Here is a 23,388-nt window from a genome sequence, read left to right as displayed (position 1 = left end):
TTAAAGATAATAAGACATTAATATGGAAATAAATCATGCATTCAGTCCTGTATAGATAATTCCCCAGAGTTTTTGAGGTAGTAAGACTATGCCATGGGTCTTGGGTTGATGGACAGATGAAGAAACAGTATAAAGATATCTGATCTCAATATGACCAAGAGTTGACATGAAAATTTCATTTACTTTCCAGATATAGCTGTAACTGCACGGGTAGTGGATTCACAGGGACACACTGTGAGACCTTGATGCCTCTTTGTTGGTCAAAACCTTGTCACAATAATGCTACATGTGAGGACAGTGTTGACAATTACACTTGTCACTGCTGGCCTGGTGAGTGACAAAATACCTTCCACCAATTATTTTCCATTTGTTTAGAATAAACATATAGCTTTTAGCAAGTGAAATTAAAAATCATTGTTGTTAAATGTTTTAAATCAATTATTTCTTCTAGCTATTATTGTTTAGTTTTATTCTTCAGTGCTCACACATATTTACTGCTATACTAAATATTGTCTAAAGTAGGTTACCAAGCTGCCCAGTGATCATAACCCTCTAGAGGAACAGAGGGGAAAAATCAATGGAAAGATGAAATTCAGCATGATCTTCATGGAGAAAAATTCACTGGAAGATGCTCTCTTTTTTTCCAAAATGTTCTCTTATATGGCAGGAATATATAGAAACCCATGAAATAATGTTAAACTATTAGAAACTTGTATTCTGTTAGGTATTTGTAATGTAACAAGTTATATTTGTTAATATAATAAAAAGTTAATTATCTATAAACCATAACTAAAGTTTACCTATAGAGGATAATTAGACTTGAGTATAGAGGTGATACAAGAATCAATAGAAAACAGTATGTAACATTTGTGTTACGTTACAGGTCATAGGCAAATATTGATGCTAATTTTGCGAAACAAACTGCCTGACATACAGCTTTGCACTGCATAACAATATTTTGATCAATGACGGACCACATATACAACCGCGGTCCTGTAAGATTACAATGGAGCTGAACAATTCCTACTGCCTAGTGATGTCATGGCTGTCTTAACATTGTAGTATCACTCACTATCCGTGGGATTGTGGTGGTCCCTCAGGAAGTATTCCAAAAGAAGGCATTGTTATCATAGGAGATGACAGCTTCATGTGTGTTATTGCTGCTGAAGACATTTCAGTGGGACAAGATGTGGAGGTAGAAGACAGTGATATTGATGATCCTGACTCCATGTAGGCCTAGTCTATGGTGTGTGTTTGGTTCTTAATTTTTAATAAAAGGTTTAAAAGCTTAAAAAATTCAAAATAGAATAAGATGTAAAGAAATTATTTATTTATTTATTTATTTATTTATTTATTTTTATTTTTTGAAACGGAGTCTCTCTCTGTCCCCCAGGCTGGAATGCAGTGGCGTGATCTCCGCTTACTATAAGCTCCACCTACTGGGTTCACACCATTTTCCTGCCTCAGCCTCCTGAGTAGCTGGGACAACAGGCGCCCGCCACCATGCCCGGCTAATTTTTTGTATTTTTAGTAGAGACGGGGTTTCACCCTGTTAGCCAGGATGGTCTCAATCTCCTGACCTCGTGATCCACCTGCCTCAGCCTCCCAAAGTGCTGGGCTTACAGGCATAAGCCACTGCGCCTGGCCCATAAACAAGTTATTTTATACAGCTGTACATGTGTTTGTGATTTAAGCTAAGCATTATTTAAGAGCCAAAAGATTTAAAAATTTGAAAAATTTATAAAATAAAAAAGTTCTAGTACACTAAGGTTAGTTTTTTGTTTAAGACAGAAAATGTTCTAATAAACCTAGAGTAGCCTAAGCATACAGTATTTATAAAATCTACAGTAGTATACAATAATGTTGTAGGCTTTCACATTCATTCATTACTCATTGACTCTCAAGAGCAACTTCCAGACCTCCAAGCTCTATTCGTGTTAGTACCCTACACAGGTGTACCACTTAAAAAAATCTTTTATACTGTGTTTTTAGTGTACCTTTTGTATGTTTAAGTATGTTTAGATACACAAATACCATTGTGTTTCAATTGCCTACAGTATTCACTACAGTAACATGCTGTACATGTTTGTAGCCTAGCAGCAATAGACTATACCCTATAGCCTAAGGTATGTAGTCAGCTATAACATTTAGGTCTGTATAAGTATACTCTATGATGTTCACACCATGATGAAATTGTGTAATGACTTACTTCTCTGAACAAATGTTTGTCTTTAAGTGATGCATGACTCTATTTTTTAAAATCTAATTCTCATTAGGATTTTTTGATAAAAATAAAAGATACAGCATCTCCTATCTCTTCTTGCTTTATTTACCGGGAAAAAAAAATGATAAACTTACGATTACTCAAGGCCTAGTTTTATAAGCTTACTGATCATCTGGATCTCTCTCCCCACTAACTTTATTGTCTAAGAAAATGATAATCTTGTGGGTGGAAAGGAAACGTGGAGACTAGTCAATCTAATCAGTAGTAGCTTCTGGCTGAAAGATATCCTATTGCCTAAGAGACATTTAACATCTTTGGTTAAATATATTTTATAGGAAAAATAAATGGAAATATAAAAGGAAGTTTGGAATGCTGTGGCTTAGAAATCTGTATATGTTATGTCTTCCCACTTGCAGATAATAAATGGGGGAATATTTGCTAACCTATGGTCATCAACTTGACTTAAAACTGAAAATTTTCCAAACTATGTAGTTTCATGTTCTTGTCACCAACGAACACTCATGAAAGATCTCTGTCCAGAAGCAGAGGGCAGAGTGGATGGTTTAGGAGTAGGATATGTTTCCTGTTTATTAACTGAATGAACTCGGGTGAGTTTCCTCTTCATCTTTCAGTTCCTCATCTGCAAAAGAGGGATAAAAATACTTTACTTGTAGTATTATTATGAAAAGTAAAATTGTAGAAATAGAGCCTTGCACATATTAAGCACTCATAAAAGGGCAACTATGTAGCAAGTTCTATACCATGAGGTGGAAATTATGTAGGAGAGCGAGAGTTTGTAATGGAGTCAGGCAGTTAAGAACATTTACCTCAAGAAATCCAATTAATACATGTTCCATTCATTCATGGATTCAAGCGTTTAAGCCACATGGATTTCAGTGGCTAATAAAACAGGGATCTGGGAATATAAAAGGTATCGTCCCTTCCTCCAAGGAACCTAAATTCCAGTAGCGAGACATATGTCAAAACATATGTAGTACAATTTTTGGCACAATAAGAGGCTATAATAAATTCTGTAAAAATGAATACAGAAGAAGTGCAGGGATAGCTTGATCAAAGAGGCACCATTTTAGATAAGCTAAAGATGACTAAGTTCCATAAATGTACTCACTAGCTGTGTGACTTTGGACAAATTACTGCTCTGAGCCTCAGTTTCCTCATTTATAATATCCACAGGATAGAGCTGTTTCAGAGATAAGTTCAGTAATGTATATAAAACTCCTGGCTTATCCTGGACCATAGTAAGCACTAAATAAAAGTTAAATAAATATCAAAATTAGGAAGTTGTGTAGTCCATTACTTATTTAAGAAATGAAGAACGGAAGGAGAAGAAGAAAGAAAGAAGCAAGAAATGTGGCAGGCACACATAGAAAAGAGCATGTCTGGCTGGGTGCCCTTGGCTCACAACTGTAATGCCAGCACTTTGGGAGACCAAAGCAGGCAGATCACTTGAGGTCAGGAGTTTGAGACCAGCCTGGCTAACATGGTGAAACCCCATCTCTACTAAAAATACAAAAAAAAAAAAAAAAAAATTAGCCGGGTGTGGGGATGCATGGCTGTAGTCCCAGCTACTCAGGAGGCTGAGGCAGGAGAATCGCTTGAACCTGGGAGGCAGCGGTTGCGGTGAGCCGAGATCACGCCACTGCACTCCAGCCTGTACTCCAGGGCGAGAGGGTGAGACTTCGCAAAAAAAAGAAGAAAAGAGAAAAAAAGAAAAGAGCATGTCCAATTGTGGAACTTTGAGTGATTGCAAAAATACTGGACTGTGTACGGCTGGGGGCAGAAACATTGAACTGGGGAGCAGGACTAAAGCCAGATCACAAAACTTCATATCTGCCCTGCCAACTACGGGGCAGAAAAATAACAAAATTTGCTTTGTTAATTTCAAAAGAGTTCCCTGGCTTCGTGGCAGATGATCAAAGAAAATAAAACTAAAGGCAGGGAAATCTAGTGAGAAGATTCCTAGGTAGTTTGAAGAGATGAGCCTGTTTGCTAGAACGAAGACAATAGTGGTTGGGGTTGGGGCAGGGGGTAGTCCTGAGAGTCACATAGGAGGTGGAAATGATGTGGGGAGTGAGAAAAGGGCACAGGTTCAGGACAGTTCTGCCTCTGGGTTTCCGCCTTGGGTTACTGCATGGATGGTAATTTTGCCTAGATAGAACATCCTGAATACCCTTGTAACCTATCTTGCTGTTGTATACAAAGATAAAAGTTAACACTACAAACTACTCCATATCTAAGAAAAGGAGACTATTTCTTCAGATCATGACTCCACTGCCACAGAACACAATGGCAAGAATCCACTGCTATAATTGCCTAGGGTCCTCATTTCAGAAGTAATTAATGATTGATTACAAGAAGTGTCAGTCACCTTAAATGCTTACCTTAAAAGATTTCCTGATGCCCAGATGTGATTGGAATTGTTAACAAACAAACATAATATAAGAACCCCGGGGATGTGACTCAGTATCATGTTGTTTCTTTGTTCAGAGTTTTATAGAAAAACTTGTTAAAACTATTGAATATAGCCTTGACTGAAGGAGTCTATTTATATACATGGTTAAAGAAAGCAGCAAATAAAATCCCCACAGGGCCTCAGTGGTGGGTACAGGACTGGCAAGACTATAAATCAGAACCTTCCTAATGTTCACGATTGGAATGAGATAATGCATGAGCCAGAAAAACAAAAAAAGGATTTATGATGATTCTAAATTACTCCCTAACCTGGATTATGTGTGTCTCCAGTCTTAGAATGAGAAGAAAATTGAAAATAGTCCAGTCTTTCTTCAATAAGTCCATTGTGGCACAACAAACACCAGTTAATAAAAACTTATTGTAAAAACTATTATTTAATGTATTTGAAGAAACTTAAGTATGAAATAATAATATTCAAAAGGTAGACATTCAAGTTTAAGAGACTCTGAATGATCTTTGTTGGGGGAGTCACTATAAAGGATTGTTGGGTCTTGATCTGACATGTTCTTTTAGTTTCCTTTTTTTTTGTTTTTTTTTTTTAACTTTTTGACTCTTAAGTTTCTTCTTCAGATTGTTGGGAAAGGCCCCAAGGGTCTTTTTGTAAAAAATATATTACACTGTTGAGCTGCAGAATTTATGTTGTGGTTATGATTTAACATATGATCTCATTTAGATGTTTATTAAAATTAATACAAAATGAGCAATCTCATTATAATCTCATCATTTGCTTATTAATAGTCAATTCCCTGATTTATGTGCTAAACTAGGATTATAATCTAAATTGTTATTTTCAATCTTTGAGTAGTACTAGTGATTGAAGGTCTACCGCTTACATATTGCTCAGTCCTGGAGTGGTAAATAAAATGAACACAGTCTCTGTTTTGTGAAGCACACAGCCTGCTGAGGGAGGAAACCATATACACAAATCAATATATATTTAAAATTACAATGAGAGCAATGAAAGAAAAGAATTGGGTGGCATGAGAGAAAATAAGGGGATCTTATTTATATCTGTACATGATGGAAAGTTATTCTGAGAAAGCAATACAAGATAAAGTCTGAAACCTGAGTAAGAGTTAGCCAAGGAAACACTTGAAGGAGAGTTTTCTAGAAGAGAGAAAAACATCACGAAGGCTGTGGGAATGCAGGGAGTTTTTACAGTTATATTAAGGATGTTGAATTCCTTTCTATGTGAAAGGGGAAGTTGTTGAATGATTTTAAAGTAAAGACATACTATGATTTAGTTTACAAGTTTTATAATTCTCGACTGTAAATTCTGTTTCCAAAACATTTCTCAGCAGAGTTAAATGATATTGCAAAGGCCCTTAGGCGACTGTGAAGTTGAATTGTGTTTCTTTAAAAATATGAGGCCTGGGGTGGTGGCTCAGGCCTGTAGTCCTAGCATTTTGGGAGGCCGAGGCGGGTGGATCACGTAAGGTCAGGAGCTCGAGACCAGCCTGGCCAACATGGTGAAACTTCGTCTCTACTAAACATGCAAAAATTAGCCAGGCATGGTGGCACGCAAGATGGTGGCAAGATTTATTCCAAAGAGTGAAACAACAAAGCTTCCACAATGTGGAAGGGGACCTGAGCAGGTTGCCACTGCTGGCTGGAGCAGCCTGCTTTTATTCCTCTATCTGGCCCCCACCCACATCCTGCTGATTGGTCCATTTTACAGAGAGCTGATTGGTCTGTTTTACAGAGAGCTGAGTGGTCCGTTTTGACAGGGTGCTGATTTGGTGCCTTTACAATCCCCGAGCTAGACACAAAAGTTCTCCAAGTCCCCACAGAGCACTGATTGGTGCATTTACAAGCCTTGAGCTAGACACAGAGTGCTGATTGGTGTATTTACAATCCCTTAGCTAGACATAAAGATTCTCCAAGTCCCCACCAGGTTAGCTAGATATAGAATGCCAATTGGTGCATCCACAAACCTTGAGCTAGACACAGGGTGCTGACTGGTGTGTTTGCAAACCTTGAGCTAGACACAGAGTGCTGATTGGTGTATTTACAATCCCTTAGATAGACATAAAGATTCTCCAAGTCCCCACCAGATTAACTAGATACAGAGTGCTGATTGGGCATCCACAAACCTTGAGCTAGACACAGGGTGCTGATTGGTGCATCCACAATCCCTTAGCTAGACATAAAGGTCAAGTCCCTACTAGACTCAGGAGCCCAGATGGCTTCACCTAGTGGATCCTGCACTGGGGCCACAGGTGGAGCTGCCCGCCAGTCCTGCGCAGTGTGCTGGCACTCCTCAGCCTTTGGGCAGTGGATGGGACCCGGTGCCATGGAGCAGGGGGCTGTGCTCCTCAGGGAGGCTGGGGCCGCGCAGGAGCCTTGGTGGATTAGGGGTGGCTCAGGCATGGCGGGCTGCAGGTCCTGAGCCCTGCCCTGCTGGGAGGCAGCTGAGGCCTGGTGAGAATTCGAGCGCAGTGCTGGTGAGCCGGCACTGCTGCGGCATCCGGGGCACCTTCCACAGCTTCTGGCCCAGATGCTAAGCTCCTCACTGCCCTGGACGGCAGTGGTCGGTGCTCCGAGTGCGGTGCCCGCAGAGCCCATGCCCACTTGGAACTCGCGCTGGCCCCCAAGCAGGCATGCAGCCCTGGTTCCCGCCCACATCTCTTCCTCCACACCTCCCCACAGGCTGAGGGAGCCGACGCCCTCCTCAGCCAGCCCAGAGAGGGGCTCCCACAGTGCAGTGGCGGGCTGAAGGGCCCCTAAAACGCTGCCAGAGTGGGTGCCCAGGCCACGGAGGCGACCAGAGTGAGCGAGGGCTGTGAGGGCTGCCAGCACGCTGTCACCTTTCATAATGATATTCATTGCAACATTGCGATAGCAAAAATGTAAGACAATGGTTTAAGGCATAGCACATCTATATTCTGAAATACTTGGCAGTGGTTAAAAATTATGAGTTAGATCTGTATTACTAACATGCCTAGACTGTGCAAGGGAGTGAATAAAGCAAGTTGGTAAAGAACGCATATAATACGGTTCCAGTTATGTTAAAACATTCACATACACTAAAACTATATATATTTCTTACAGTTGCCTGTATTTATAAAAGCAAAGAAAAAGTTCAAGTAGAGAACTTTCATTGAAATTTAATATTTTAATTATCTATAAAGTGACAAATCATTTATGTTTTACTGTTCTTATTCCTGGTCCTAATAAAATAATCCAGCTAAGTCCATGCAAATTTAAAACAACTTCTTATTCTGTTTCATTGAATGTTAGGAAATAAGGATCTACCTTTATTTTGAGTTTTAAGAGAATTTGGTTTTGTGGATATTTGCTGACTTTTCAGCTATTGAAATATTTTAAATACAAATTTACAGATGAAGAATATTTGAAAAATTGGAGCCTTTCATTAAAATGTTCAGGTTAAATCCAGGTTATCCTGACATCTCATTTTATTTCAAGTCTTATTAATCAAATTTTTCTTTAAAATTTTTTGGTCAAAATTATTTAAGTGATTTTACTGATACTAGCACTTATTTCCACTAAGCCTCCTCTTACCAGATTCCCCTTACCAGCTCCTTGAGGGCAGGCACATCAACTTGTTAAATCAATGCCGGTATAGCAGTCAGCCTCCTTTTAGGCAGATGCTCTACAATTCAACACCTTTGACTTAGCAGCTTCTCTGAATTTTTAATCCTGCAGGATACACAGGTGCCCAGTGTGAGATCGACATCAATGAATGCAATAGTAACCCCTGCCAGTCCAATGGGGAATGTGTGGAGCTGTCCTCAGAGAAACAATATGGACACATCACTGGACTGCCTTCTTCTTTCAGCTACCATGAAGCCTCAGGTTATGTCTGTATCTGTCAGCCTGGATTCACAGGTGAGGCCAAGGAGATGGGATATGACTTGACTTTCTGGTATTTTACGGCAGACCATGGACTCAACCAAATGGTGTATTAGCAGGAAGAGCTGTGCTGTGTAAACTCTGTTGCTGTGGTGCAAAGGGTCCCCCTTGTGGGCATGAAAAGTATCTTGTTTCACATTTCAGAATTTCTCAAATCAAGAGAGAAATATTAAAAACAGGGATGAAAGAGGTATGAAAGGGGTGACATTTTTATATGTTATACTGGGAACTAGAGTGCATCTCAAGTTCTTTACCTTATACACAGAAAATGTTGAAATTTTTGTGCTATCAAATTTGATAATGATGTTAAATTTTATGTTATTCAAATTTGCTAAAATAGTTATTGTACTTACATTTACACTAGGAAAAATGACCTAGTCTCAGGTAATCTTCCTCAATGATTCTGTAGCTAAAGTCATTCCATATATCAAATTTAAATTACTCTTTTTTTTTTTTCACAACTTTCTTACCTAAAACCCAGAGGAAATTTGCATGTATGTTATCCAATGAACAGTTTTGTATTGTCTGCTTTCTGTTCTGAAAATTTTCGGAATTATTGAGGCATTCCCCAATTCATTAATGGCTAGCAATTTACCCACAATTGCATTGATATCACTGAGAAAACCAATTACCATCTAAATTTCTATCATATTTCTTTCTCAATAGATTAAGTGGTGCTTCTGGAAAATATTTCAGTTGTTGAGGATTTCTGAGAAAAGTAAATGAGAAATAAAAAAAGAAGGGGGTGGCTATTTACACTTAGGATTCTCTTTCAATGTTTCAGTTTTGAAGTTTAATGATCTTTGATTTGTGGCAGTGTTTGCTGCATGGTCGATAAAAAAAATGTTTATTTCCTTATTCACTGACCTTTCAAGGAGAACATACAGGAAAAAAATTCCCCAGGTGTCAATATCAGGAAAATGGTATTTTCCCTGAACAACTTCTATCATGCATGCTTTCCACCCTAGTTTAAAAAATGCATCCAAATAAATCTTGATGTGACTCAACTGATTAAATGCATGAAATAAATATTGTAATATATCATATTTCCCAATTATGTAAGCTACTAGAAATAAATATGAGATCTGCAAACATACAGGTCTTTCTGAAATATATTTATGTATTTACCTCACCTCTGGAGCTATTTAAACTTCCTGTTTCTGTTCTTACTATTGCCTCTTTTCAAAAATTTGTTTCTAAATTATTTGATTTTGGTCTAGTGTATGCATTTTCGTTAGCTACTTTATATTTTTCTTGGAATAAGGTGAAAGCATTATAAATTATTTTTTAAATATTGGTTTTAGGGTCATAAAGGGGTGATTCTGTGAAAGTCAAAGGACATTGCTAATATTACTTCATCAAATAAAAGGAAATGGGTGACCCCTTGAATCTGCAGATCTAAACAGGAGCGACAGTAGAATGTTCCAGAAAAGTGTTGGGCTTGATGTCTGAAGAGCTGTCAGGAATGACTATATGAGTTAAGATGTCCTGGCTGCCCCACATCTCTGTGACTTAATGAAATGGTTTATGTTTCACTCATGTGAATTCCAAAAGTTGGTTCCCGTCATCAGTTGTCCTACAAATGGCAATTCAGGGTCACAGGCTCCTCTATGTTTTTCCCCCACTTCAAAATGTTACTTCCAAATTTGCTGTGCTCTTCTGCAGCAAGCCACTGGAGAAGGAAAGAAAATGGAGCATGACACCTGCAGGTTTTATGGGCCAACCACTACAAGTAATGAATATCTCTTTTACCCACATATTATTGGTCAAATTTAATCATGTAACTACATTTAACTGCAGAAAAGACTAGAAAATCTAGTCTTTCTGTGTACCTAAAATAAAGAGAAAATAAGTTTTGCAAACAGATAACCAATTTGACACAATAGCTAGAACTGGTACACTGGGGATACGAACCTAGATCTTCTGATTCTAAGTTTATCCTCCTGCCTACTATGTCACATATTTTTATGTCTACATGTTATTCTATATTTTGTTTTTAAATAACTTTTTAAATGATAATAGTATATTTATGTGCAGTTTTAAGAAATACATGGAGGCCCATGTATGCTTTACCTAATTTTCCCAATAGTACCATGTTGCAAAACTATAGTTCAGTATCAGACTTGCATATTGACATTGACAAAGTCCACATCCAGAACAATTGTCATCACAAAGATTCCACCTCTCTCCTTCCCTGCCTCCTCATCCCTTATCCCTGGCAAATACCAATCTATTCTGCACTTGTATAATTTTGCCATTCCAAGAATGTTATATAAATGGAATCATGAATATGTAAAGTTTTAGAATAGGAGTTTTTTTTTCCACTCAGCATCATTCTTTGGAGATTTGTCGAGGTTGTGTGTATCAATAGTTTGTTCCTTTTCATTGCTAAGTAAAATTCGATGGTATGTATATATCAAAGGTTTTTTAACCATTCAGCCATTGAAGGGCATCTAGATTGTTTCAGTTTTCAGCTATTATGAATAAAGTTGCTAGAAACATTGTTGTACGGGCTTTTGTGTGAATATAAGTATTCACTTTTCTAAGGTAAATGCCCAGGAGTAAAATTGCTGGTTCCTATGATAGTTTCATGTTTAGTTTTCTAAGAAACTGTCAAACTGTTTTCCAGTATGTCTGTACCATTTTGCATTCCCACCAGCAATGTACGAGTGATTCAATTTCTTTGCATTCTCACCAGCATTTAATGTTATCACTGTTTTTTAAATAGTCATTTTGATAGGTATGCAGTGATATATCATGTGGTTTTAATTTGCATTTACCTAATGTCTAGTGATGTTGAACATCTTATATGTGCTTGTTTGACATCTGTTTGTCTTCTGCAGGAAAATGTCTCCCCATGTTTTTTGCCTATTTCCTAGTTGAGTTGTTTTTATTTTTTTAACTGTTGAGTAATTTTCCACATACAGACCCTGGGCATTTTTTGTGAGGTTATACCTAAGTATCTCATTTTCTTTTGAGGGATAGTAAATAGTATTCTGTTTTTAATTCAGTTTCTACATATTCATTGTTAGTGTTGGGAAAGGCAGTATTGTGCATGTGACCTTTCAAACCCCTACTCAGCCACATAAGAATGGGCCTTGGGCCTAGAACACTTCCTTCCCAAGAGATAAAGCATCCTCGCAGCCCATGCTGGAGTTATCACCTTGTGTGGGAATATCTTTCCCTGTTTCAGACTCAATATGTACTCCCTTGTTCTGCTTAAACATATGTATCATATGGCACCTAGCCAGCCCCACTGCTATAACTTTCTTCTGCGGGGAGGGCAAAAGGTTCCTCTGCTGCAGCATGAAAGGGTTGCATGCTGCCAACTGCCCCACATCTGCTGCAAGGAGGCCCTGCTGTTTATGGGGACTGACGCCCACTACATAGCTGACCTTGCTCTGTCTCTTCTCTACGTGAGTAAAGCATTGTTCCATCTAGTACTTGACTGTGTTGTGTTTTCCTTGGTGACTCCAATACCAAAATGCAGTGGCCAAACGTGTCCAGACTTTTACTCCTGGTAATAAGCAACAGATGCCACTTGCTAAAGAGCTAGAACATAAAAATATGATTGTTTCTTGGTTGTTGATTGTGTATAGTGAGACTTTGTTTAACTCACCTATGAGATCTAGGAATTTTCTTTTTGTAGATTCCAGGGCATTCATTGTCTGCATGGACAATTATGCCATCTGCAAAGAGGACTGGTGTTATTTCTTCCTTTACAAATACACATGCGATTTATTTTACTATGTTGAGTACGAGTTGTGAGAGCAGACATCTTGCTTCATTCACCATTTTAGAGGGAAGGCATTCAGTCTTCTAGCATTAGCTATGAATTTTTATAGATGCTCTTTTTCAAGTTGAAGTAGTTCCTCTCTACTCCTAACTTGCTAAGAGTTTTTAATCATAAATGGGTATTGCATTTGGTCAGACGCTTTTTCTGCAATTGATTTATCATGTAAGTTTCTTATTTAGCCTGTTGATCTGGTAGATTGCACTGGTTCATTTTCAAATATTGAACCAGACTTGCGTATCTGAAATAAATCCCACTTGGTGTATTTTTTTTCAGTTTGCTAATATTTTATAAGACTTTTTTGCTTCTAAGTTCATGAAAGTTATTGGTCTATAGTTTTCTTTCTCTCTCTCTCTCTTTTTTTTTTAAACTGTCTTTGTCTGGTTTTATGATCAAGGTAATATTGACCTCATAAAATAAGTTGGGAAATGTTACTTAATTTTCTATTTTTTGGAAGAGAGTGTGTAAAGTTGATGTTAATTATTCTTTAAATATGTAGTAGACATCTTCAGGGAAATCAGCTGATCCTGGAGATTCCATTTTCTGTATCTTTTGAATTGCAAATTTAATTTCAGTATTGTTATAAGACTATCAAGAATACCTATTTTCAGCAATTTGTGCATTTCAAGGGATTGGTCCTTTTTTTCTAAAAATTGTGTATTTTGCTGTTGTTGGATGGAGTATTTCTATATATGTCAATTAGATCATGTTGGGTGATTGTATGGATCGGATCTTCTATATTGCTGATTTTTCTGTTGAACTTCTGAGCATAATGTTGCTCATAGTATTGTCTTATTACTCTTTTAATGGCTGCAGAATCTGTAATGATTTCTCTGTTTTATTCCTAATTTTGACTATTTATATCTTTTCTCTCCTTTTTTGTCCACCTTTTTACAGGTTTATCAATTTTTTTTTTTAAATAGCTTTTGGTTTCATTGATTTTCTCTGTTTTCCTCTTTGCAATTTTATTGATTTCTGTTCTTTTTTATATCCTTATTTCTGCTTGCTTTGGGTTTATTTTCTGTTTTTTTTTAAATTTATTTTTATTTTTCTAGCTTCTTGAGGTAGGAACTTTTATTATTGATTTAAGACCTTTTCTCTTTTCTAATATATAAGCATTATAAATTTAACTCTCAATAGTGCTTTAGTAGCTGCATCCCACATATTTTGATATGCCATACTTCCGTCTTAATACTGTTGTGCGTATTTTTAAATTTCCTTTTTTGACATCCTTTTTGACCCATGGATTATTTAGAAATAAGAATTGAATTGTTTAATTTCTGTTTAGAAATTTTTCTCTTGTCTTTCTGTTATTGATTTTCAGTTTGATGCCATTATGATTAGAGAACACATTCTGTATAATTTCAAATAATTCAAATTATTTCAAATTTGTTGGGGTTTGTTTTTTGGCACAGGATACAATCTATCTTGGTAAATGTTCCATGGTTGCCTGAATAAAAATTAAAAAACAACATGTGTTCCGCTATTGTTTAGAGGCAATTTCTATATATGTCAATTAGATCCCATTGACTGATGGTGTTGTTCACATTTTGTATATCCTTACTGATAAAGAATAGCACTGTCTAGCAGTCCTATTACTTGTTTAGAGGAGAGGTGTTAAAGTCCCCACCTATAATTATGGATTTGTCTGTTTCTTCTTTCAGTTCTATCAATTTTTCTTCACGTATTTTGAGGCTCTGTTGTTTGATATATACACATTTAGGGTCATTATGTCTTCCTGGTGTGCTGATCCTTTTATCATTAGGCAATGATATTTTTTTCTCATATTCTTTTCTTGCTTTGAAATCTAGTTCATTTGATATTGCTATAGCCATTCCTGCCTTTTAAAAAATTATATTTACACAGCATATATTTTTCCACCCTTATATTTCCAACTCACTTATGTCATTAAATTCGAAATGAGTTTCTTGTAAACAGTATATCAAACAGCAAATTGTTGGGTCATGCTTTTTTAATTCATCTTGCCAATTTCTGCCTTTTAATTGGTGTATTTAGACCATTTATGTTTAAGTAATGATTAATATTGTAGGGCTTGGCTCTATGATTTTATTATGTGTTTTCTGTTTGATTCCTTTCTTTGTCTTTACTTCCTATGAATTAATTGACTATTTTTAGGATTTCATCTTGATTTCTGTATAGTGTTTTTAAATATATTGCTCTGTGTAATTTTCATAGTGATTGCTCTGGGTATGACTGATCATAGACTATTGGTTTCAGTATTTTACCACTTCAAGTGAAGCATAGGAATTTTACTTCTATTTAGGTTTTTTTTTGCCTTCTTCACTTTAAAATATCCTTGTTTTGAGGATCAGATGGTGTTATAATTTTTATTTTAATCATTACATATAATTTAGAAAACTCATGAAAAGAAGGATACTCCATTGTGTTTACTTAAGTGTCTATCCTCCATTGTTTGTCCTCCCCACCTTAGGCCTCAAGAGTCTTTCTTTTTTTTAAATCATTTTATTTAGGTTTACAGAGCTTTCTTTAGACATTCTATGAGGGTAGGTATGCTAGTGACAATTTATTTTGGTTTTCCTTTGAGAATGTGTTTATTGCACATTCATTCCTGATAAGTAGTTTTATTCAATGTGGAATTCATGGTTGACAGTTCTTTTCTTATGGAATTTGAAAAATTCTACACAACTTTGTTTTCTGCACCCCATGGTTTCAAATGAGTAATCTGCTATCATTGCAAAGTGGTGCTGGGTGCAGGGTTTGGGGGAAGGAAGGCCGTCTCGGCAGGAAGGCAAGTTTGCAGGCTTTTGCTCCCTTTTCCAAAGACCAACAAAGAGTACTTTCCCATCTCCCAACCCAAGCCCTTTTGGAACTGTGTGTGGTTGTTGGCACGCTGTGGTGCCTCCTTGCCACCCCTGTCCTTTCCATGCCTGGCGACGGGTCTTTGTGGCTCTACAGAATGGAGACTTAAACCCAGGGTCATGGCAAAACATCTGAAGTTCATCGCCAGGACTGTGATGGTATAGGAAGGGAACGTGGAAGGTGCATAGAGGACCCTAAACAGAATCCTCACTACGGATGGGCTCACTAAGGACATTAAGCTTCGGCGGTATTATGAGAAGCCATGCGGCCGGCGACAGAGGGAAAGCTATGAAAAGTGCCGGCGGATCTACAGTATGGAAATGGCTCACAAGATCAACTTCTTGATGTGAAAGAATCAGGCAGATCCATGGCGGGGCTGCTGAGGTGGGCAGATCCGTGGGAGGGCTGCTGAGGCTTGTGGATGGGACACCCAGTATGAAACCCTCATCCAGTTTTGTCTCCATCTCTTTTCTTTGTACAATCCCGTTTCCTATTACAGTTCTGCAATAAACTCAATCATATGTTTGCAAAAAAGAAAAAGAAAAGTGGTGTTGCCCTATAGGTAATAGATTATTTCTATCTAGCTGCTTTCAGTATTTTTTCTTTGTCTTTAATTTTCAGCAATTTATTTGTAATATGACTTGGTGTCAACTTATTTGGGTTTATCCTATTTGAGATAGTCTCACCTTTTAAAATCAGTAGACTTATGTCTTTTGGCAAATTTGGGGGCTTGTCAGCCAATTTTTCTTTGCATATTCTTTCAGATCCTTTTTTTTTCCCCACTTCTGGGACTCTAATCATACAAATATTGGGTCTTTTGCTATGCTTCCAGAGGTTTCTGAGGCTCTGTTTTTATTTTTGTTTCAGTCTATTTTCTGCCTTTTGCTCAGATTGAGCAAATTCTTTTGATCTGTCCTCAAGTTCATTGATTCTATTCTTTTTTGTCTCCCATCTAGTATTGAGCCCACGCAGGGAGTTACTTCATCTATTGTTTTTTTCAAGTCTATAATTTCCATTTTGTTCTTTTAAGCAACATATGTTTTTGCTGATACTTCTGTTTTTTCTTCATCTCAGGAGAATTTGTAACTGCTTTTTAAATCATTTTTATGATGGTTGTTTTAAAATTCTTGTTAGATAATTCCAATATCTGATTTATCTCTGGGTTGACATCATTTCATTTTATTTTCTCATTCAAGTTATGGTTTTACTGATCCTTGTGATGACATGATTTTGAATTGTATGCTGGACATTTTAGATATTAAGTTAGGAGACTCCATGTCTTCTTTGAATTTTTGAATTTAGCAGACAATCACCTTTTTAGGTTGTAAGAACAGGTCCTGGCCTACTTTTGTGGACTGTGGGTCCAATGATCAGTTTATTTTCTGATTCTTTGCTGTGTTGTTTTGACTTTCTTGGCTTACTTTGTGCCATTGGGCCTCCCAGGATCTCTACTGATGATCCCTGAGTGGTCAGAAGGTGTTTCCTTAGGTGAGAATGTTCCATGTCTTTCTGAGAAAGGGGAGTCTTTGATTTATGGGGATGAAGAGGCTCCTTTAGTGGGTGTTGTGGTGAGCTTCTCCCTGTTTCTGGGGGTAGAGAGCATTTCCTAGGCTGAATACCTGTTGTGGCATAATCCCCTTTACTGATCCCCCACCCACAGGGTATCTCTTGATGGAAGTGGGGAGTCTCAGAACTGCTAAGGAAGGAAAACACTTCACATAACAGGCCACCGTGGTAGCATAATTCCTTTTGCCATGGCCCCCTTGCCATATGATGCCTCTGGGGAGGAGAGAGGAGGGGAGCCTCAGCAACAGAGGAGGTGAGCTCTTTCTCTGGCTGCTCTTTTTTCTTTTCTTTTCTTTTCTTTCTTTTCTTTTCTTTTCTTTCTTTTCTTTTCTTTCTTTTCTTTTCTTTTCTTCTCCTTCTCCTTCTCCTTCTCCTTCTTCTTCCTTGTTTTTTATCAGTAGGGCTTTGTTTAATTCTCTTTGCCCATTCTTCCAGGCTCACCCTGTGTTGTAGGTGGGACTCTTGTTCAATCTGGGGAAAGAAAGAGCCAACCTGGGCCACCTACTCTTGTTTCTGTTGCTTACTGGGGATCAGCAAACACCAGGACTGAGGCACCTCCTTGTGTTATGCTGGAGGTTATAAAAAGCGCTGATGCTTTGCTGTTAGTCCTGGGGCGTCTAACCAGTTCACCTTCCTCTTCCACCTTTCAGAGTTCTATTTGGTTGTTACATGTAGTTTTTAGTCACGCTTAGTGGGGAGAAACAGGGAGAGACAAGTCTATGTTCTCTTGTCCAGTCTAAAAGTCCCTATGTAACATTTGTTAAAAACACTTGTGTTATAGTAGTATAAAGAAAATTGTTTTTTTTTTTTAATGGCTTCAGGTAGAAAAGCAAGTGTTAACTTTCTCCTTATCTTCCTGATAGTACCAAGAAGTTCAAAATATCATTTATTTTTATCAATGAGATGACTATACTTATAATTAATCATTAATAAATAACTTACTATTTCCCTTGCCTTTCTTTCATTCCGAATAGTTGGATATTCAACTTTATTTTATTTTTATTTGTTATACGTCCATTTTATATTTTGCAGATTGAAAACATACAGTTTACTTTTTTACATGCTATATGTATTTGTAGCTCTATTGGTTGTTAGATTAAAATAAAATTTCAATTATGATGAAAAATGTATTTGTGCACAGTACATTTACTGACTGCTCCATTCAAAAGAACCATTCCAAGTGTTAAATACAGGTATAAACTATTCTCTTTTTGTATTATAATTAAGAATGTATTTATTACTCTTCACTACTTGTGTAATTACCTTCTATATTGAAAATATTTGCATATGTAACGTAATTTTTCTAACTTTTTATAATGTAAAAATGATATATACCAGAGTAGAAAATTAACTGACAGTCTCAGAATTATACTCAGGGAGATAGAAATAGAGAGAGCTTGAGACCATGGAAGATGAGAAATGAAAACAGGAACTCAAGGAGGCAGAGAATCCTAGTGAGAGGAATCAAGACCCCCTGAAGGAGGATTAACTTTTATTCAAGGTTTCTTCTAGAATTTCCAGCAAGTAAAGCAAGTTACCATGGCCCAGAGAAACCAAAAGTCTCATTTGGTAAGATAATTGAGAAAAATCTAAAGATCCATTTAGATATTTTAATGACTAGAATTGAACCATGCCTCTAGAGGCAATAGTGGTTACTATTCTCTAATTCTCCAAAATCATTTAAAAAAATTGGCAAAATATGCTCATATCTTGTCATAACTATTTGTGACCATAGTTGCAACACTCAAATTAAAATGAGAATGGAACATTGCCACTTGATTTAAATGTCTGTGCATTTACTTAAACCTGCACATCCACATAATTTTAATGGTAAGCAAAATAAATTTATAATTGGAGAAGGCCTGTAGTTGAATAACACTATTCAGTCCATTCCAAAGTCAGTAAATTATCTTTATTTTGTATGACCACCCTTGACCACTACTAGAAGGAATGTTGGCTGCTTCTTTGCATTCTGTTTCAGCTTTCCAGTCCGGGGCACTGGGCTCAGTTCTGGGGATAAAATGATGAGAGTACATGGTCTCTTTCCAAGGGAAAATGAAAGAACAGGAGGAAAATGATGCACAAAGTATAAGACAATATGATAACTGGCACAGTGGAGCCATAAAAAGGCACCATCAGATAAATCAATAAAGAGGAACTTTTATGCTGTTTATGCTAGATAGAAGTTAGCGGAAATTATAAGAACCCAAACAGCTTGATAAATTCACGTTTTGAAATACAAATCAACGTTACTACTGAAACTTTTACAAGGATCTCATGACCTGTGTGCTTACCCTTGAACCATCCTGTTCTAACCAGCCAAGTGAAATTGGAAACAATTGATATGTCTTTCATGTGAACATTTCATTTCTATTTATCAAACTATACTCATGATAATACCCTTAACAAGTTTCCAAACCATCTCATCCAAGTCCAATTTTCATTTCTAACTTTCCCTCACCAACTCCAATTAGCATGTACTCCAACTCAGAGGAACACCCTCCCTGGTCTCTGGAACGCTACATTGTTGCCTCTGAGGCTGGGATTTTATTCTACTTCACCCATCTGCTCTCTGTATGGAAAGAACTGAGTGCAGCAGGGGATCCTATGAAGTCCTGGCTTCAAACCTTGGGCAAAAATAGCGGGTTTCTTAACAATAAACACCCCGATGAGAGCCACCTGGCAAAGTGACTGCACACAGGGCTTTCGTTCTCAAGTTCATCCGCTTCGAGCACAATGTTGCTAAAAATGAAGCGTTCACTTTTCCTTAAAAATCAAATCCTGTCACTTTACCTAAATCCAACTAAAATAGCCATAGAGGGCCAAGCATATATCATTCAAAGCTTCATATAGTCATGAAGGAATTAGGCAATGGGACAGTCAATATCTCCTGCTGGAAGAGAAATTTTCAATAGAATTTTTTCATTTGCTGACTTCACATTTCAGGAGCATTGTTCCTAGAGATGCACTTTTTTTTTCCCCTACTTACAATTTCAAGTTTGAGAATATAAATCCTAGCACTCTCAAACAGATATTTGATATGCATATAAAACTGTAACTCTAAAAGACGAAACTTCGCTCCTATCCTCGTTTACTTTATAAAACATCTTTTCAACAGATTCATCTGATTCATTTACCTTTGCCTTTACCATGCATGTTAATTTCTATAAACAAAACTATTCGTAGTGTGTATAACTATTTATGCTTGTACTCTTTTTGATTTTACTATGTTAGCTGCAATAACTAGGACAGGTATACCACATTATGCATAAATTAATTTAAAAAATGATTTTTGTTGATTGCTTACTGCCTATTATTTACAAAGATATTATAGTTAGGAGGAAAATTTAAAGGCTGATATTTGGAAGATCACATACAGACCAAAACAGAGGCAGATATGTTTGTAGACCCTATGACAGAGATAGATAACTATGGCATCAAGGGCCTTGGCTGCTGTCTCAGGTTAGCATTCCTCTGTTGACTTGTAATCACACAAGTAAGGGAAAAGCTCTCAAATGAATAATCAGCAGACAGGTGCCAACTCTTCAACTTAAGTATGCTGGCCATACGTATTAGAAAAAATTTTTGAAACTAAAGAACAAAGCCAGGAAATCCATCATTAAAGTCTTGAGGTGCTGTCCTGGCAACTTAGAAGACCTGAAAGGTAGATTTTCATACCAGGGTTCTATTTTGGTGAGAGAGATGTGGGCCTCACCCATTTAAAAGAGCTTTCAGGAGAGTAATGTTTCCTGAGAATAGCCAAGCGTTTGTCAGAGTAAGAAGCTGATGAAAATGTTCATTGGGGAGGTTGAGGATATTGGGAGTTGTCCTTACAGTAGACCATCCTGCGAGCTCTCATATGACGTGGTCAAGTGTGTGTTTACTACTCATGAGGATGCCCATCTTGACATCCCATGCCTTTTTTCTAACTACCCAAGATCCCAAAATGTTATTAAGGATGATAATCATTAAGAACAATATTATTGACCTACACCTGACCTAATAAATGATTAATTATAACTCTTTTCCCAATGTCTACTGCTTAGTTTGTTGAGAGAGTCTGTCTTCTGATATTAACACAGAAGACCCTCGGAAACACCCTTCTCCTCCTGCATCCCCTCCCCAACCATCATGACATGCACATTCACCTAGAGCTTCACTTCAGTCCTGAGCAAACCAGTTGCGAGGGCAAGAAAAAGTATCCAAAACCTCTTCCTGAGACCAACCAATCCTCTTCCTGAAGAATTACATATCCCTTTCTCAAAAGAGGTTTTATTATACCTGTCGTTGGCAAAAAAACTACCCCCTTAGTCATTACTTAAGAAACAATTAATTTCCAAAGAAGCTATAATCAGCATTGATTATAACTTTCCCTAAAGTACATCAGGAACAATACCACTATGACTTATAAGTCTGCTTACCTCAGTCACCCACTGAAGTCCCAGCATCCCAGTTCATCATTTCTGGTCTTTATCCCAGAATTCTCTCTACATATCCTAATTTCATGCAATTTTCCACCCCATTCTGAACTTCTCTCTGTATGCTGAAGATTTAATAAGCCCAATTACCAATATCCTTAACTTTTTTTCTAAATGTTTCCTTCACCAGCTTGCTTAAGCTCAAACCATGCTATATTCTCAGGGTACCATTTCTTCTGCAATCTTCTTGAATGGTGATTGTCTTTTATTCTTCTTCCAAATCTCTTGTTTGACTAGTCCCAAAGGTAAGCTAAATGTCCTCATGTCATTGCTTCATCTAGGAAATTAGTCTTCCTTCCTCATTCAGAATTTTGTATCCAGCGAAACAGCCTCATTAATGAGAGAAAGACAGTCCTTTTCAGACAAACAAATGCTGAGAGATTTCTCCACTTCCAAGCCAGGACTACAAGAACTGCTAAAAGGCAGCTCTAAATCTTGAAACAGAACTTCAAAATACACCAAAATAGAGCATTCTTAAAGCATAAATCTCACAGGACCCATAAAACAATAACACAATGAAAAAAAACACAAGGTATTTATACTTTTGTTGACAGAAAATCATCAAAGAAACAATGGACTTAAACTATACCCTAAAATAAATGGACTTAGCAGATACTTACAGAACATTTCATCCAACAACTGCAGAATATACATTCTATCCATCAGCACATGGAACATTCTCCAAGATAGACCATATGATAGGCCACAAAACAAGTCTCGAGAAATTTTAAAAAGTAGAAATTGTATCAAGTACACTCTTAGACCACAGTGGAATAAAACAAAATCAACTCCAAAAGGAACTCTCAAAACCATGGAAATTAAATAACCTGCTCCTGAATGATCATTGGATCAACAATGAAATCAAGAAGGAAATTAAAAAGTTCCTTGAACTGAACAATAATGGTGACATAACCTATCAAAACCTCTGGGATACAGCAAAAACAATGCTAAGAGGAAAGTTTATAGCATTAAATGCCTACATCAAAAACCCACCTCATGCTGAAGTACATGTCTTTGAACTGCACTGCTCACTACCTCTTTTGGTTGCAACATTCTTCCTACCTCATGGTACCTTCTCCTCAGTCACTGATTACCTTAATATCTTACTCCTGTCATCATTTGGAGGATTTCAGCATCCGTATAGACAACTGATATAAACCATTATCTCTGTTATTTGAAATCCTTATTTCCAATGACTGTGACTGCTACGCCGCACACACTTCTGCCCACTTCTTTGGTCATAACTTAGGCCTTATTATCGCCGATAACCTTCCTAAAAACATCACTTTAAATCATTCTATTTTATGACCAGAACCTCCAATTATTCCGGTTCATATACTTTAGAACTTTTTCCATTGAGCCTAGTCTGTTGTCTTAACCACTTTTTTTCCAGTCATTGCCTCACTTACCTTCTGTCTCAGCTAAGGTTCCAAGGTCCAGCACTATAATTATTCCCTTGCATATACCTTCAGCTCATCTGATTCTTTCTCTCTTCATTGTACTTGCCTGACAAAGGTACAATTATGGTTAAATCAATCCTCCACCTTCTCCACACCTACAACCTCCACCTTCTCCACACCTACAACCAATTTGAATGTGGTTGGAGAAAAACTCACAAGCCACACACTGAACTGATGAGTGTCACTTTAAATTTATGGCGCCAAATCTCATGGGGCCTTAAGCTCTAGAAAACAATCCTTCTAGAGCTCTACTTCCCAAGATGAGCCTTTTATATCTTCTATTTCTTCAAACTTCCAATACCTCCTCCCTCATTGTTACCTTAAGTTGATCATCAAGTCTAATTTCATCAGGAAAATAGTATCTTCCCTCCACCAAAAGTATTGCCAGTTCTGAGGTTTGATTTTTATCCTTTTTTACAAGCTCATACATTATCCTGTTCCTGTTTTGTGAATGCTGGCAAAAGACATAAAACTTTGTGTCAGGAAAAAATGCACAACCAGCAGCATGAGCCTCAGGTTTACATGAATTACTCTTGCACCCAACTCCCATAGGGTTGGTACTACATGGGCCCAGATGAGTACTGCACAGGCAGATTTTTGTCACAACTGATGAACATCAAGTTGGGGAATTCATCGCTTTTACAGTAAACAGTAAGAAGC

At 37.3% G+C, this 23,388-nt stretch overlaps 1 protein-coding gene and 1 pseudogene across 8 annotated transcripts in view; both read left to right on the top strand.

Annotated features, from left to right (window-relative positions):
* The window catches only part of CRB1 (crumbs cell polarity complex component 1), a 280,501-nt gene that overhangs the window by 141,765 nt on the left and 115,348 nt on the right, over positions 1–23,388 (top strand). For 7 of the 8 annotated variants that reach the window (XM_054523818.2, XM_054523797.1, XM_054523799.2 and 4 more), the window contains exons 4-5: positions 191–330; positions 8,384–8,566. In XM_054523818.2, the coding sequence (XP_054379793.1) occupies positions 191–330; positions 8,384–8,566 (323 nt within the window). The remainder of the gene's footprint in view (positions 1–190; positions 331–8,383; positions 8,567–23,388) is intronic. The other variant, XM_002809664.4, reaches the window with a different exon arrangement.
* On the top strand, positions 15,250–16,317 carry LOC129048540 (small ribosomal subunit protein bS21m-like; annotated as a pseudogene).

Source organism: Pongo abelii, chromosome 1 (genome assembly GCF_028885655.2).
Source record: "Pongo abelii isolate AG06213 chromosome 1, NHGRI_mPonAbe1-v2.0_pri, whole genome shotgun sequence".
NCBI lineage: Eukaryota > Metazoa > Chordata > Mammalia > Primates > Hominidae > Pongo > Pongo abelii.
The sequence above is the reverse complement of the archived record's forward strand: the minus strand, read 5'-3'. Positions and strand labels throughout refer to the sequence as shown.